General features: G+C 52.4%; 1 protein-coding gene across 1 annotated transcript; it reads left to right on the forward strand.

Moving 5' to 3' along the window:
- The first annotated feature begins 554 nt into the window (after positions 1-554).
- On the forward strand, positions 555-9,831 carry BCL2A1 (BCL2 related protein A1). The gene is made up of 2 exons (XM_049614376.1): positions 555-984; positions 9,545-9,831. The coding sequence occupies exons 1-2, from the start codon at positions 568-570 to the stop codon at positions 9,650-9,652; spliced, it is 525 nt and encodes a 174-aa protein (XP_049470333.1). The 5' UTR covers positions 555-567; the 3' UTR covers positions 9,653-9,831.
- The last annotated feature ends 4,938 nt before the right edge of the window (positions 9,832-14,769 follow it).

Genomic DNA, 14,769 nt, shown 5'->3' on the forward strand with positions numbered 1-14,769 from the left:
GTTCGTCTCGGGGCTGAGTGACGTTCCGCCACTTACCCGTTTATCCGGCGGTGACCGTTCGCACTGTGCAATCGAGCCGGTCGCCGTCCCCGGCGCTGCGGTGAAGCTCGCGTGCGAGGGCGTGGGCTCCTGTTTTCAGACCAGGGGCGAGCTCCACAGTGGAGCTGCCGAGCCGTCCGTAATCCCACGCGCAACCCTCCGAGGAACGGCCAGGTTCTCGCGGGGGCCGCCGCCCCGCCTGCCCACCAGCCGCGTGGGAGCGCTCCGGCTTCTCCACATCCCCCCACGGGAGACGTTTGAGCGCCTGCGTCCACCGCTCACCGTTTGAGGAAGTGGGCTCTCGCCGAACCGTTTTCCTGCTTCACGCTGTCAACTTTCTCTTTCACACCCGGCCCAGGCCGAGTGACTGGGAGGAAGGATACCGCCCGGTGATGCAAAAGGAAATTTCCCCAGCCTCCACGCGTCGCCGTGCGTCACACCCCGCCGGGGGCCGCGAGCCTTCACCTGCCGTCACCTCGCCGCCTCCCCGAGAGCAGGCTCCAGACGGGGCTGCGCAGCGGGCAGAGGATGGCGGACGGCGAGTTTGGGTACGTTCTCACGCTGGCCCGGGACTATACGAAGCACGTTCTGCAGGGGCCCCAGCCCGGGTGCCACCCAAGCAGAGTATCCCAAGTGCTACAAGACGTGGCCTTCTCGGTCCAGGGGGAGGTCGAGAAGCAGCTGAAGCCGTGCCTGGACAAGTTCCACGTGGGGTCGGTAGACACGGCCAGGACGATGTTCCACCAAGTGATGGAGAAGGAATTTGAAGACGGCATCATCAACTGGGGCAGGATTGTGACTATATTTGCGTTTGAGGGCATCCTCATCAAGAAGCTTCTCCAGGAGCGGATCGTCCCAGACGCAGATGCGTTCAAGGTTTCCTACTTCGTTGCCGAGTTCATCACGAAACACACGGGAGAATGGATCCGGCAAAACGGAGGCTGGGTATGTGCCGTGGGATATTTCTCGTTGTTCTTACCTCTGAACTAGGAATTGACAGTTTCTCCCCAGTTAAAAAAAAAAACTGTTTTCTTCAGGTGGTTTATTTTTAAAGGTTCTCGTTTTTATTAAAAAGCTTGTTTATTTATTTTGGTGGGGGGGGGGGCAGAGAGAGAAGAAGAGACAGAATCCCAAGCAGGCTCTGTGCTGTCAGAGCCCCGCTCGGGGCTCGATCTCATGAAAGGTGGACGCCTAACTGACTGGGCCGCCCAGGTGCCCCTGAAGTTTCTCATTTTATAATAAGAAGACATTTCTGGCTCATTTCCAGTGAATCCTAGAACTCTCTAGCTGGAAAACACATGCGGTTCCAGTTTTGACTCCTAAAGGCCTTACGAGTGGGGGTAAGATTTGGGAGCACGAGAGCGTCTCCCCAGGGCACCTGTCAGAGGCGCAGTGCCCAGCGGAGGACTTAGCTCTGGCCAGGCTGTCATGACAACGTAGAATTAGTACAGAAGGAGGTGGTATCAGATGCTGTTATACTTGGGTATTTACTATTTTGCAAAAGACGGGTACATTTTTGCAAGTTCATTGTTTACAAACTGATTTTCTTTTTTTTTTTTTTTTCTCAATTTTCCAACATGACAAATTCTGGCTGTTAAAGCCTATTGACTAAAAATAATAATAATAACGTGCTATACCACCAGCAAGAAGCTTCATAGAAGAATTTCCAAGTAACAATTCACTTTATTATCAAAGCCTCAGAAAGCCCAGACTGGGGGGTGGAGGGGCTCTGTTAGAAGGCACTGATAAGGGGCTTTCCACGGCTGGATGTTCATGCTTGTCTTTCTACCCCAGTACCCTTAACACTGACTTATTTTTTAAACTTTATTTTTTAAATGTTTATTTATTTTTGAGAGAGAGAAAGAGAGACAGAGAGAGGGAACAAGCAGAGGACGGGCACAGAGAGAGGGAAACACAGAATCCGAAGCAGGCTCCAGGCTCGGGGCCGTCAGCACAGAGCCCGACACGGGGCTCGAACCCACACACCGTGAGATCATGACCTGAGCCGAAGTCGGACGCTTAACCGACTGAGCCGCTCAGGTGCTCCTTAACAACTGACTTTTTGAAACTACTTACGGCTCCATGGATCCTCTTTCCAACCCCCAGTCCTAGCCCTCTCCTCTCCCCAGAGGGGAGATATGCATTCTTAGCAATTATTTTCCACGCAAATCTTGCCTATTGAATAACTCTATAGAAAATATACACACTACTTTTTTGTAAAAAATTTTTATACGTATAAATACTACGTGGTACTTATTCTGGGTTTATTTTTCACCCAAGGGCCTTTAAAATATTATTTTAAAGAATACTACAGAAAAAAAAAAGAGCCCTACATCTATGCTGTTGTATGTAAATGCTGTTGAACGTCTGGCCATCTCTGGCTGATGGATATTTCAGTTATTTCCAGTTTGCGATCACAACAATACATCACAGAATCTCTATCCATGCACTCCCTTGTGGAATATCAAATTGCCGGGTCCTGGTACATGTGCATTTTTTTGACGTACTTGATCCTTGCCCTCCAGGGGGGCTCTGCTAAGGCCCCCCCCCAACCAGCTGACCAGTGTTCGGTCGCGGCAGCCTGTCCTAATTTCCCCAATCCACTGGGTTAAGAAAATGTAATCAGGGACACCTGGGTGGCTCAGTTGGTTAAGCAACCGACTTCAGCTCTGGGCATAACCTCACTGTTCGTGAGTTCGAGCCCCACATCAGGCTCTGTGCTGACAGCTCGGAGCCTGGAGCCTGCTTCAGATTCTGTGTCTCCCTCTCTCTCTGCCCCTCTCCCACTCATCCCCTCTCTCTCTCTCTCTCTTTCTCTCTCTCTCTTTCTCTGCCCCTCCTGGGATTCTCTCTTTCTTCTCTGCCCCTCACCTGTGCCCTCTCTCTCTCTCTCTCTCTCTAAAGAAAATTACAGCTGTCTTTGGTTATTATATTTTATTTTTATTTTTTATGTATTTATTTTTTAACGATTGTATTTTTATTAAACGTTTTTTTTTTTAATTTATTTTTGGGACAGAGAGAGACAGAGCATGAACGGGGGAGGGGCAGAGAGAGAGGGAGACACAGAATCGGAAACAGGCTCCAGGCTCCGAGCCATCAGCCCAGAGCCTGACGCGGGGCTCGAACTCACGGACCGCGAGATCGTGACCTGGCTGAAGTCGGACGCTTAACCAACTGCGCCACCCAGGCGCCCCTACGATTGTATTTTTAAGTAATCTCTACACCCAACGTGGGGCTCGAACTCACAACCCCGAGATCAAGAGTCACACGCTCCACCGACTGAGCCGGCCAGGTGCCCCTGGTTATTACAAATGTTCTAAATTTTGATGCAGTCACATTTTACGGGATGTCCCCTGCATCTTGTTTAAGGCTTTCCGGTGTCATGATGGGGCATCCCGCACTTGGTCCCCCCACCAACTCAGACTGACTCGGGGCTGGATGAAGCATGGCGGGGGCGGGGGGCGGGGTGGGTCTTGCTCTCTTCCTCTCAGCTGTGGGCGACGGGTGGAAATTCCCACCGTGCCACGGAGGTTTCCAGTGAAAGCAAAACTCCTCTGGTGCAGACGAATTCAGTTCGCAGCTCTCTGCGGGCTCTGTGTCCTGGTGCCCCACGTGGTATCTGCAGCATACACGTTGTGATGAACGTTACTCAAAATCTAACGACTTAGCAGTGTTTTGTGAGCTCGTGGAGCCCTTGGCCGGGCGATGGGATGGTCTCTGAGAGTTTCCGGAAGCGGACTCATCTTTCAGGGGGTGGCCTGGTGTAAGTGTGCGCGCGGCAGGATGAAGCCTTCCCGAGTGGACGTACACATACACACGCGTGCCCACGCACACACTCAGCCTTCACGGGGTCGTTGGGTGTAGGTAGGCTTGAAGCCCCGGACTTTCACACCTGGACGGCTTCGCTCGTAGACGTGACGGACGCGCTCCTGACAGCGCGCTCCTTTTCGGCCCACACGAGACACGGGTCGCGTGAAGGAGTCAGGATTTGAGTCCGAACACGTTAGCACGGCGGGCTGACACAAGTAAACGTACTCGTGAGGGTTCATCTCGGGGCAGATGGCTGCGCTGCAGTCGAGATTTCCCGATCCATGAAAATCGGTCAGACGTGACCGTCCGGAAAGCTTGTCACCGGCTCCAAATGAGAAATGCGCGTGCATCACGAAAGATGAGAAGGTCAGTTAGCGCACAACCAGAGAACTACTGTGATCTAAGTACTTCGCAAGTACGATCAGATACGTCATGAAAACTTTTGGGTCAGGAAGGCAGTATGTCGGCCGCTTGGATACTATGAGCACCGACTGTGGGTCACACGGTCCTGGGCTGGCTTCTGGGGTCATTCAGTGCCCGTGGGACGTCCACAGGCTACTACTCGGAACCTTGTTTCCTCGTCTGCTGAACGGGGAGAATAATGCTTCCTCCTCCCAGGACCCGGCGTGACGATTAAATCAGTTAGTGTTACACACGAAGCACCTGGCATAAGACTCAGTACAAGTGTAGGGTTATTGTTAGCGGTAATATTGTCAAACTTCCCCGATTAACCAGGTTCGGTCCTCCCAAGTTATACCAGCCAGGGTTAGATATTAGTCGCCATCTAAACCAGATGCCCTGAAGGGAAAAGGTAAGAGCAGCGTATCACTAGGACCAGCTGTGAAGGGCACACGGGAGATTTCAAGAGGCTTCACTATGTAATTCGGAAAACCACCCTAACACGGAAAGAAAGCCCCTTTCAAGACGGGGACGCACAGTCAGCACTGGTACTTCCCAAGCAACCGCAAGAGTCAGAAGGGGCGAGACGAGCCGTTTTTGTTTGCTTGTTACGGCTGTTTATGATCTTCCTGCTCTAAAGGACGGTCTTTGTGCACCAAACAGAAGGACACACAGAGACTTGTGCCCGCGTGGCTGGGTGCCCGGCTGGCAGAGGCGTTTCCGAAGTGTGAAGCACAAGCAGCGAGGCGACAGAACCTCCCTGAGTCTCTTACATCCTCTGCTTCGTTAGATTTGGGGGCCAAGTTCTCCTGATATTTCTCTCCAATTTTGACTTGAGATTGAAAGTCATTGAATGAAAAGAAAGACGGAATTCTAGCCCCCCTCCCCCACACCTTGGGCCCTTCGGGAACGCGCTCTACCTGGGGCGTCCCTCTCCACCCCTCTCCCTCACACCCTACGTCCGGGGCACGAGCCAGTCCTGTCGGTCGGTCATGCACCCAGCCCACCCGGGACGCGTCCTCCTTCGTCTGACGCCGGCCGTAACCTCTTACGGTTTCCATCCTTGCCCTGCTACAGTCTGTTCCCCACACGGCAGCCAGAGTGATCTCTGAACGACGTGAATTCTCTCGTGTCCTGGCCTAATCGGAACCCTCCCAAACCCCCTTCGCCCGGGAGCAAAAATAAAACAAACGTCCTGACTGCTGTAGTCAGAGCCCTACCTGGTCTGGCCCTAAATCCCCAACCAACCCCACCTCCTGTGAGTCTTTCCTTTGCTTCATAGCTCCAGCCTCCCTGGATAAGCCAATCACACTCCGCCCTCAGGGCCTTTGCACTTGCTGTGGCCGCTGCCTGGAATCACCAGGGGTCTGCATCGGCCCCGCTGCCCTTCCCAGGGGTCCGTGCCACGGTTGCCCTCCTCGGGGAGTCTTCCCTAGCCGTCCCGTCTCTGACGGCACCACCACCGCTCTATCCTGTACCCTGCTTGACTCCCTCGTAAGTGCTTATCTGTTCCTTGTCTTTCTCTGTGACCAGAACTCAAGCTTCGTGAGGCCAGGGGTCCTGCGTGTTTGGGGTTTGTTTCAGAAACCAGTTTGTTTCAGACAGCACCTGGCATGTGGCCGAAGCTCAGTAAACGTTTGTCGGATGAGTACACGTAGTGAATAATCGCCAGGGAAACGCGGGGATCACGTTGGTGTCTTCCTAGATGTCAAACATCCTGAGGATCTGGGTTTCTTTGCATTATTGATGCAGGACGTTATTTTACGGCTTAGGCTTTTCTGAAGCCACGGTACCCGAACCTAATGAACTATTCCTGGAAAGAACCAGATCTGCGCGCTCCTTCTTTATTCCCACATTACGGACAAGATATCGAATCCCTGTTTCTCTAGTTTCATACAATGGTTTTAAGATACAAATAGTGTCACTGGAAATATGTTTTTGAAAGAGGAAACGTCTCTCCTGCCACTGTAACCATCTGCGTGTGCGTGTCCTGTGCAGTGACGATTGAGGAACGTGAGTTTTCTCCTTTGAGATCACCTGCCTAATGTATTGCACGCCAACACTTGTAACGTCTACAGAATATCCCAATTTTATGCGTCACAATTACTTTACCAGTTCCGAATCGTTAGACATTTGGGTTGTCTTCCTTCTTGGAAATAATGCTTCAAGACTGGCCCCGGGTGGGTTTTCTGCCCCATCGCTGAGCAGGCCGCCTCTTGATCGGTGTCTAATGATGGATGGCCCATCGCACTGCTCCCAGAATGCATACTGCCTCCCGAAAGCGCTCTATCAATGGAGGGACGACCCAACAACCCCACCAGCCAGGGGGCAGGACCAGTAAAAATAATTTGGGGGATTTCACAAGACTCAAAATAACAAGGTCAACTTAACAGGTCTAAAAATCAGTAAGACCGTATTACAATGTGAATTCTTTAACTGCCGGTGATGTTGAATTTTCCCCCACACCCTTGTGCGTGATTCGTGTTTTCTGCTTTCAACAGCCCTTGTCTTCTCAACTCTTAGGGGCTCGATGATGAGTCTCTTACCCTTGAATGAGCCCTTTCATGATAAATGTAAATATTTTCCTGGTCAGTTCTTTTCTGGTTTTTTTTATCATTATTATCATTATTCTGTTAAAATACACGTAACGTAAAAGGTACGGGCTTAACCATTTCTAAGCGTGCACATCAACAGTATTAAATAGTCGCACTGTTGTGGGACGTCACCAGGATCCACCCCCAGGACTCTGCACCTCCCCACCCCGGATCGTGGTAGCCACCACCCTACTTTCTGTCTTTATGGGTTTGACTATTGTGACCACTTTGTGTAGATGGGGTTAAACAGTATTTGTCTTCTCGTGACTTGCTTAGCTCACTGAGCCTCGTGTCCTGAAGGTTCATCCACGTTGTGGCAGGTGTCAGAACGTCCTTCCTTTTTAAGGCTGAGTAGTATTCTGGTGTATGTATGGACCACGTTTCGGTGACCCATTCCTCAGCTGAGGGGTGCTGGCATTGCTTCCATGTTTTAGCTACTGTGAATTCTCTCCTTTTAACTTTAGCTTTTTATGGCTAAAAAACCTCTAATCTTTTTTTCTTAATGCTTATTTATTGTTGATAGAGAGACAGAGCAGGAGTAGAGGAGGGGCAGAGAGAGAGGAAGACACAGAATCTGAGGCAGGTTCCAGGCTCTGAGCTGTCAGCACAGAGCCCGACGCGGGGCTCGAACCCACGAACTGTGAGATCGTGACCTGAGCCCAAGTCAGACATTCGACCGACTGAGCCACCCAGCGCCCCAACCTCTAATCTTCTAGCTGGATTTGTCAGTTACTCCTTTTCTTCACGCTCTTTAGCTGAGAAGTTGAATGTATGTCAGATGATATGCTACGTGCCACACAGTGACCACTGTCCTAGCAAAAGCGGTCGTTGGAGAGTGCCTCGTTGCTGAGGGTCACGAAGATCCTGGGAAGGGAGGCGGTGAGGGCGCGTGGGAAACGTGTGCGTGTGCAAAGGCGGAGGGGGAGGAGGGGGAGAGAAGGAGCAGCCTGTTCCCTGCGTTAGGCCATGACAGCGTGTGCTGGGCATGACTCTGCACTTGACACTGTGGGGACAGAAGCCGGCTTTCTTGGGCAACCCTTCGGGTGGAAAATCCCCTTGACCGCCGTCTGTGCGCTGGCCGTGCTCGGGAAGAGGCCCCGGGCGCCGGATAACGGGTCTCTTCCAGCCCCAAAGTGGAGTCACCCGGGCTCCGAGCTGCTAGCAGGCGGTTGTCACCCCAGGACCTGGAACCTGCCGGAGGCAGAGCAAATGTTCACTAGGCGAACATTTAAAACAATTATTCCGACAATTTTCTAATCCTTTGGGTGATTGTTTGGACACTTGCAGAACGAAAGAACAGCGTTGGCGTTCCCGTACGGGCCCAGGCGCTAGGAAGTCAGGTAACTTTAGGTAGCTTACTTTTTTCGCATTTGTCAGGATAACGGAGGGCGTCAGGCTGGGCGATCTCAGAGGCGTTTTGCCGTAAGGATGCCCTGTAATGATAGGTCATAAATTACAGTGGGCCCTTCACACTCTGTTGTTTTAAAACCCCGATGAAAAAGAGAATGAATCCTGGTTTTCTTGGGCAATCCTTCGGATGGAAAATCCCCTTGACCGCTGTCTGTGCGCTGGCCGTGCTCGGGAAGCCACCTTGTCACAGGCTCAGAGGCACCGACTGACTCTGGCTTTATTGTGGGTCCTCCTGACTCTGCACAGTACCGCTTATAAACATACATGCACATCGCAACACCAGACAGTTGAAAAAGAGGGGAAAAAATGAGACCTTCCTCCAGAGCTGTGCGTCCAGTATGGTAGCCACGAGGCACCTATGGCCGTGAACACTCACAACGTGGCTAGTCTCAGTGCAGATGGGTTGTGAGTACAAAACGCATGTCAAATTGCAAAGGTTTGGTACAAAAGATATAAAATATCTCAAGCATTTTCATACTGATTACGTACTGAAATCATAGTATTTTCGAGAAATTAAATCTATTTTTAAAATTAATTTTACGTATTTTCTCTTACTTTAAAAGACGTGGTGGGGGAGGGGTGGGGCGTCTGGGGGGCTCAGTCAGTTGAGCGTCCGACTTGGGCTCAAGTCATGATCTCACTGTTCATGGGTCTGAGCCCCACGTCGTGCTCTGTGCTGACAGCTCAGAGCCTGGATCCTGCCTCTGATCCCGTGTCTCCCTCTCTCTCTGCCCCTCCCATGCTCGTGCTCTGTCTCTCTCTCTCTCTCAAAAATAAACAAACATTTGAAATGAACCGACATTTTAACTAAAAAAGTAAAAAGTGTGGCTAGGGGCACCTGAGTGGCTCAGTCCGTTGAGTGCCCCACTCTTGATTTTGGCTCAGGTCACCATCTCGCTGTCTGTGGGTTCGAGCCCCACATCAGACTCTGTGCCGACAGTGTGGAACCTGCTTGACATTCTGTCTCTCCCTCTCTCTGCCCTTCCCCTGCTCACTCTCTCTCTCTCTCTTAAAATAAAGAAATAAACTTAAACACATAAAATAAAAAATTAAAAGATGTGGCCGGTGGAACCTTAAACTTCCCTCTGTGGCTCTCACCGTACCTCTGTCGGTCAGCGCTGCCCCGGAGAGGCCCGGAGCAGGGCTGCGGGGCGGTGATGCGGTGGACGGAGCGACGCCGGTGCGGGCGCAGAGGTGACCAAGGAGCTGCCTGTTAAGCGGGGGTCCTTTGCTCTCCATCCCAGTAAACTGTTGCCCCTGATTTTTAAAATGTGAAATTTATTCTCCAACAGGAAAACGGCTTTGTAAGGAAGTTCGAACCCAAGTCTGGCTGGCTGACCTTTCTGGAAGTTACAGGAAAGATCTGTAAGGTATTGTCTGTCCTGAAGAACTACTACTGAGCGGCCAGAAGCACAGAACACTCTGGATTGTGAAACCTGCCTGGCTGTCTTGACTCTTGCACTAAGTGTTGCCGGCACGCACTTCCACTGGACAAACGACTTTGGTGATGTAACTCGATCTTGCAGAGTTACGGGGATTTTGTTCTCATTTTGATAAATAAACCGTATTTGTCTCAGTACGTAATTTGCGTCCTGCCTGGGAGTCGAGCAGAAGGGCAAAGCTGGAGGCAGGGGACGGGGATTGAAGGAAGAGGGTGGGGGGCCAGGAAGGGGGCGCCTCCTCTGCCCTGGGGCAGATTTTCTTAAGGGGTGCCCGTTACCCAGAAGTCATTCGCCAAGTCGCTCCTCCGACTGCGTGGGGGTGAGGTCTACATCCTGCCTCCCGGTGGCCCCCGTGACCCTGGATACTTAGGGGATTCCGCAGATGCCCTCCCCACAGACTCTGCTCCCTGGCCCACCACTCAGAGTCGACAGACACGGCGGGAGGTACCCAGGATGCTCCGGGGCAGTCTGAACGCAGACAGTTAGGTCTGACTCATGCTGAGTCATTGTCAAACTTTCCTCTTAACAAATGTCCTAAATCACACAACTGTGTCTTTTCCTAGACCCTGAGTTCCAATTCCGAGGTCAGTAAATTTGACTGCAGTTCAGGAGCGCCAGGCTCTGTTCTAGAACCTCCCAGTCTTCCTCTGTGTCCTCTGGCCCTCGGGGCTCGAGTTTCCGAGGAAGTAGCTGACGGATCTGATCAAGAAACCAGGGCCTCCCGGGGCGCCTGGGTGGCTCAGTCGGTTGGGCAGCCGACTTCGGCTCAGGTCATGATCTCGCGGTCCGTGAGTTCAAGCCCCGTGTCGGGCTCTGTGCTGACAGCTCAGAGCCTGGAGCCTGTTTCAGATTCTGTGTCTCCCTCTCTCTGACCCTCCCCCGTTCATGCTCTGTCTCTCTCTGTCTCAAAAATAAATAAATGTTAAAAAAAAAAAAAAAAAAAAAGAAACCAGGGCCTCCCTCCCAGGCTCTGTGCATTTCCACAGGGGATTTCACTTAATTCACACTTTGCTTCCTCTGTGATTCTTTTTTTTTTTTAAGGCTGATTTGAAGAAACCCCTTTAGAAATCACCCTTCAAAATTTTTTTTATGTTTATTTATTTTTGAGAGAAAGAGAGAGACAGAGTGTGAGCAGGGGAGGGGCAGAGAGAGAGGGAGACACAGAATCCCAAGCAGGCTGCAGGCACAGAGCCCAACGCGGGGCTCGAACCCACGAACTGCAAGATCATGACCTGAGCCGAAGTCAGACGCTCAGCCGACCGAGCCACCCAGGCGCCCCAGAAATCACTCTTAAAGTAGGGGTCTACTCTGCACACCTGCACACAGATTTCACACGCACGCACGCTCTCACCGCCCCAGTCTTACTGCTTCCCATGGCTGATGCAAGGTGCAGAGAACCAGACACCTGTAGACTTGGCCTTTCTATCAGCTCATCCCATCCTGGTAAGTGCACTTCCTGATCCCCGCCCCCTTGTCCCCTATCCCTCACCCACCTCTCCTCCGGTGACCGTCAGTTGGTTTTCTGTAGTTAATAGTCTCCTGTGGTTCTTTTTTTAAAAATTTTTTTATGCTTATTTTTATTTTTTTATGTTTAATTTTTTAATGTTTTTTAATGTTTAATTTTTTAATGTTTATTTTAATTTTTTAATGTTTATTTTAATTTTTGTTTAATTTTTTATGTTTCATTTAATTTTTTATGTTTAATTTTTTATGTTTCATTTAATTTTTTATGTTTGTTTAAATTTTTTAATTCTTTTATGTTTATTTTTGAGAGAGAGAGAGAGAGAGAGAGAGACAGAGCACCAGCGGGGGAGGGGCAGAGGGAGGGAGACACAGAATCAGAAGCGGGCTCCAGGCTCCCAGCTGTCAGCCAAGAGCCCGACACGGGGCTCAAACCCACAAACCATGAGATCACTACCTGAGCTGAACTGAGATGCTCAACCGACTGAGCCCCCCAGGCGCCCCGAGTCCCCTGTGATTCTTAACACTGGGGATACGACACTGGGGCAGGTCAGCAGGGAAACGTTTCTTGCAGAAGTGACTTTGGCATATTCAGCCAAGCCCATCTGAGAGCCAAGTACCTGGGCCTTGCGTCTGCCCTGAATGGGAACATTTCTACCCCGTTTCACCTCGGTGCCTCCCCGCCCCCTGCTCAGTGCATGGGGCCCTACTGTGTGTTGGCATGAATCAGAGCTAAGTGTAGGGAGGAAGCATCACGAGTGGACATAACAGAAGTGTGTGTCCGAGTCCTGCCAGCTGGAATACATTTGCACAAGAGACCACAGACCCTGACCTTTATACCACAGCGATCTCGTTAACAGAGCAACACCGGGGAATCAGTGACATTTCTGGCTTGGTTTGTGACCTGGTCTTTCAAAGTGCAGCTCTGTGTGTTTTATTACTAAGATAACAGGGGGAGGGCTTACCCTTAGCGAACACCGCACACAGAGACGGAGGTGGAACAGGTCGTAGACCGAAAAGTAAGCTAAAGCCATAAAAATCCCGGAAGAGACATCGGAGAAAATCATCACAGCCTCGGAGGGGGTCAAGATTTCTTAGCTACAACAACAAAAGCCTGCGCCAGAAAAGAAAAAAGGACCTAAAAATTATACTCTAGAGACATGATTTAGAATTCTGTCTCGAAGCTGTCAAAAAAGAAAAAAACAAAACCCGATCTTCAAAACAGCAAGCCACGGAGTGGGCGGTAACACATGTCACACTGGTAACTGACAAAGGACTGGTGTCCAGAATGTGCGAAACACAATTCAGGAACAACGCAACCATCGACTGAATTTAAAAATGGGCAGAAGACGGCAGGCGGGCAGTTCACGTGGAGAAGGTGCGAGACACCACTGGCCACCAGGGAAGGGCAAGGTGAAACCACGGGAGACCTCGGCGTACCCTCCAGAACGGCTCGCACGAAGGCCACCACCGGTACCGGGCTTTGGGAACGCCCTCGCGCGCTGCTGGCGGTTCTTGAACCGCGTGGCAGGTTCTTGTAAAGCGAAACCCGCGCTGACCCGGGGCGCGGCAGCTGGGCTCCTGGGTCTCCGCTCAAAAGCCCCCGAACATGTCCCCACGATTCACGGCAGCTGCATTCACGAGGGCAGAGAGTCCCGGACACAACCCACGTGTTCCACAAATTGCAGCCCGCCCGCGCAAGGGACGAGCCCCAGCCACGATCAGGTGTGGGCTGGCGCCACGGGATGAACCACCCTCAACACGCGTTGAGCGAGAGAAGCCGGTCACGAAAGTGTACGTGGGGTCCAGTGTCGTCCATGCGAGACCGGAAAAGACAAATGTGATGTGTCCGGTGGCAGAAAGCAAGTGAGAGGTGGCCTGTGGCCGGGGGGGGGGGGGGGGGGGGGAAGCCGGCCGGGAAAGCTCTGTCTGGGGTGATGAGGATGCCCCGCCTCTTGGCTGTGGTGGGAGAAGCGTGTCCAGCATTCACAGAGGCGCTCCCTTAAAACAGGTGCATTTTACTGCAGATGATAACGTAGCTGATTGTTAAAAAGCTCTGGTTTTTGCAAAAGAAAAAAAGAAGAAAACCGAAAAAGGTGAACGCTCATTGTGAACAGTGCAAACGCAGGAGAATAAAAGGAGAGACACAAGCAGGACCCCAGATACCAGTTTAAGTCCCAATAAAATCACGAAGCACTATTATTTTTGCCTCGGTCACTTAGAAGGATCTGTCGGTGTGCATGACAGCCCGTGGACACCACCAGGCCTGCGGGCGTGGGGCCCTCCCTTCATCTGCCTTACCCCCCCCCCCCCCCCGTGGTGGCCCGTGGCTCCCGTGGCTCCGCTGGCCTGTTTCCAGCACCTGCTGCCACAGACTCTGCTTAGGACACTCCTCTGCCTCGTCCCGCCCAGGCTAACCCGGCCTGCAGATTTCCGCTCAGAGGTGGCCGCTTTAGGGATGCCCTCCCCACCGGGCTCCCCCTACAGCCTCTGAAAACACCACTGTCTCCATCAGAGCCTCACATCTGTGCGAGTTTCAGTTCGGTGTTTCCCACCAGACAGCCAGCTCCGGGAGGGCAGGAACCGCGCCTTCGCGTCTCAGAGTCTGGCTCACAGCCCGCTGAAGGCTCAGTGACTACTGTTCACAAAACGCACGGATGGACGCGCATCGGTTCCCGAACGGACCGCCCACGAGGCCGGGCACCGTGTTCCCCGCGGCCCCGGGGCAACGGCCGCCTCTTGTATGCTCCCGGCGCACTAGGGACTTCAGAGAAGTGATGGCCTTTAATTGTCAGGCGGTCCCCAAACTAGATACTATCTATCCCCACTTAGAAACAGGCTGGGAAGCGGGAAGAAACTTGCGCCTTGCAGGGGGTCACGGGGGCGAAGGGTCCCTTGGGGTCACGGGGGGGATGGGCTGGTCCCTGGGTGCACGGGGTCATGGGGGTGGGTGGCCGGGTCCCGGGTCCCTCGGTGCATGGGGTCACGGGGTGGGGGCTGGGCAGGTCCCTGGGTGCACGGGGTCACGGGGGGCTGGGGGGGTCCCTTACCGCCCTGGGGCGTCGTCGTTCTGCACCACTTCCCCCTGACCCCACGGCCCCACCCAGATGCCTGCTTCCTTCCCCATCCCGCTCACGGGCTCACAAGCTCACAAGCTCACAGGCTGGAACCGTGTGCAAATGCCAGCGGGGTGGGGCTGGCTTCCCCACCGACGGTGACGTCAGTCTTCGACAGCCAGGCGGGTATCCTGATCTCCCTGGTCTGCGCCCCTCACCCGTTCATGCGCGGCCTCCCTGGAGACCTGCCCCGGCTCGAACTGGTCATGGCTGGTTCGGATCCGGAAACTTTTTGCAGGTCTCCATGACTCCGTGGGACCTGACAATAAACCCTTTCTGGACGGCTGGTAGCCACGGGTGGCTATTTACCTACTTATTTAATTTTTTACAGTTTGCATCCGAGTTACTTAGCGTACGGCGCAGTAATGATTTCAGGACCAGAACCCAGCGCTCATCCCAACAGGTGCCCTCCTCAATGCCCCTCACCCATTCAGCCCATCCCGTCTCAAAATAAATAAACATTAAAAATTTTTTTTAAAAAGGGGCGCCTGGTCGATT

The sequence above is a fragment of the Panthera uncia genome (genome assembly GCF_023721935.1).
Source record: "Panthera uncia isolate 11264 chromosome B3 unlocalized genomic scaffold, Puncia_PCG_1.0 HiC_scaffold_2, whole genome shotgun sequence".
In the NCBI taxonomy this organism is placed as follows: Eukaryota; Metazoa; Chordata; class Mammalia; order Carnivora; family Felidae; genus Panthera; species Panthera uncia.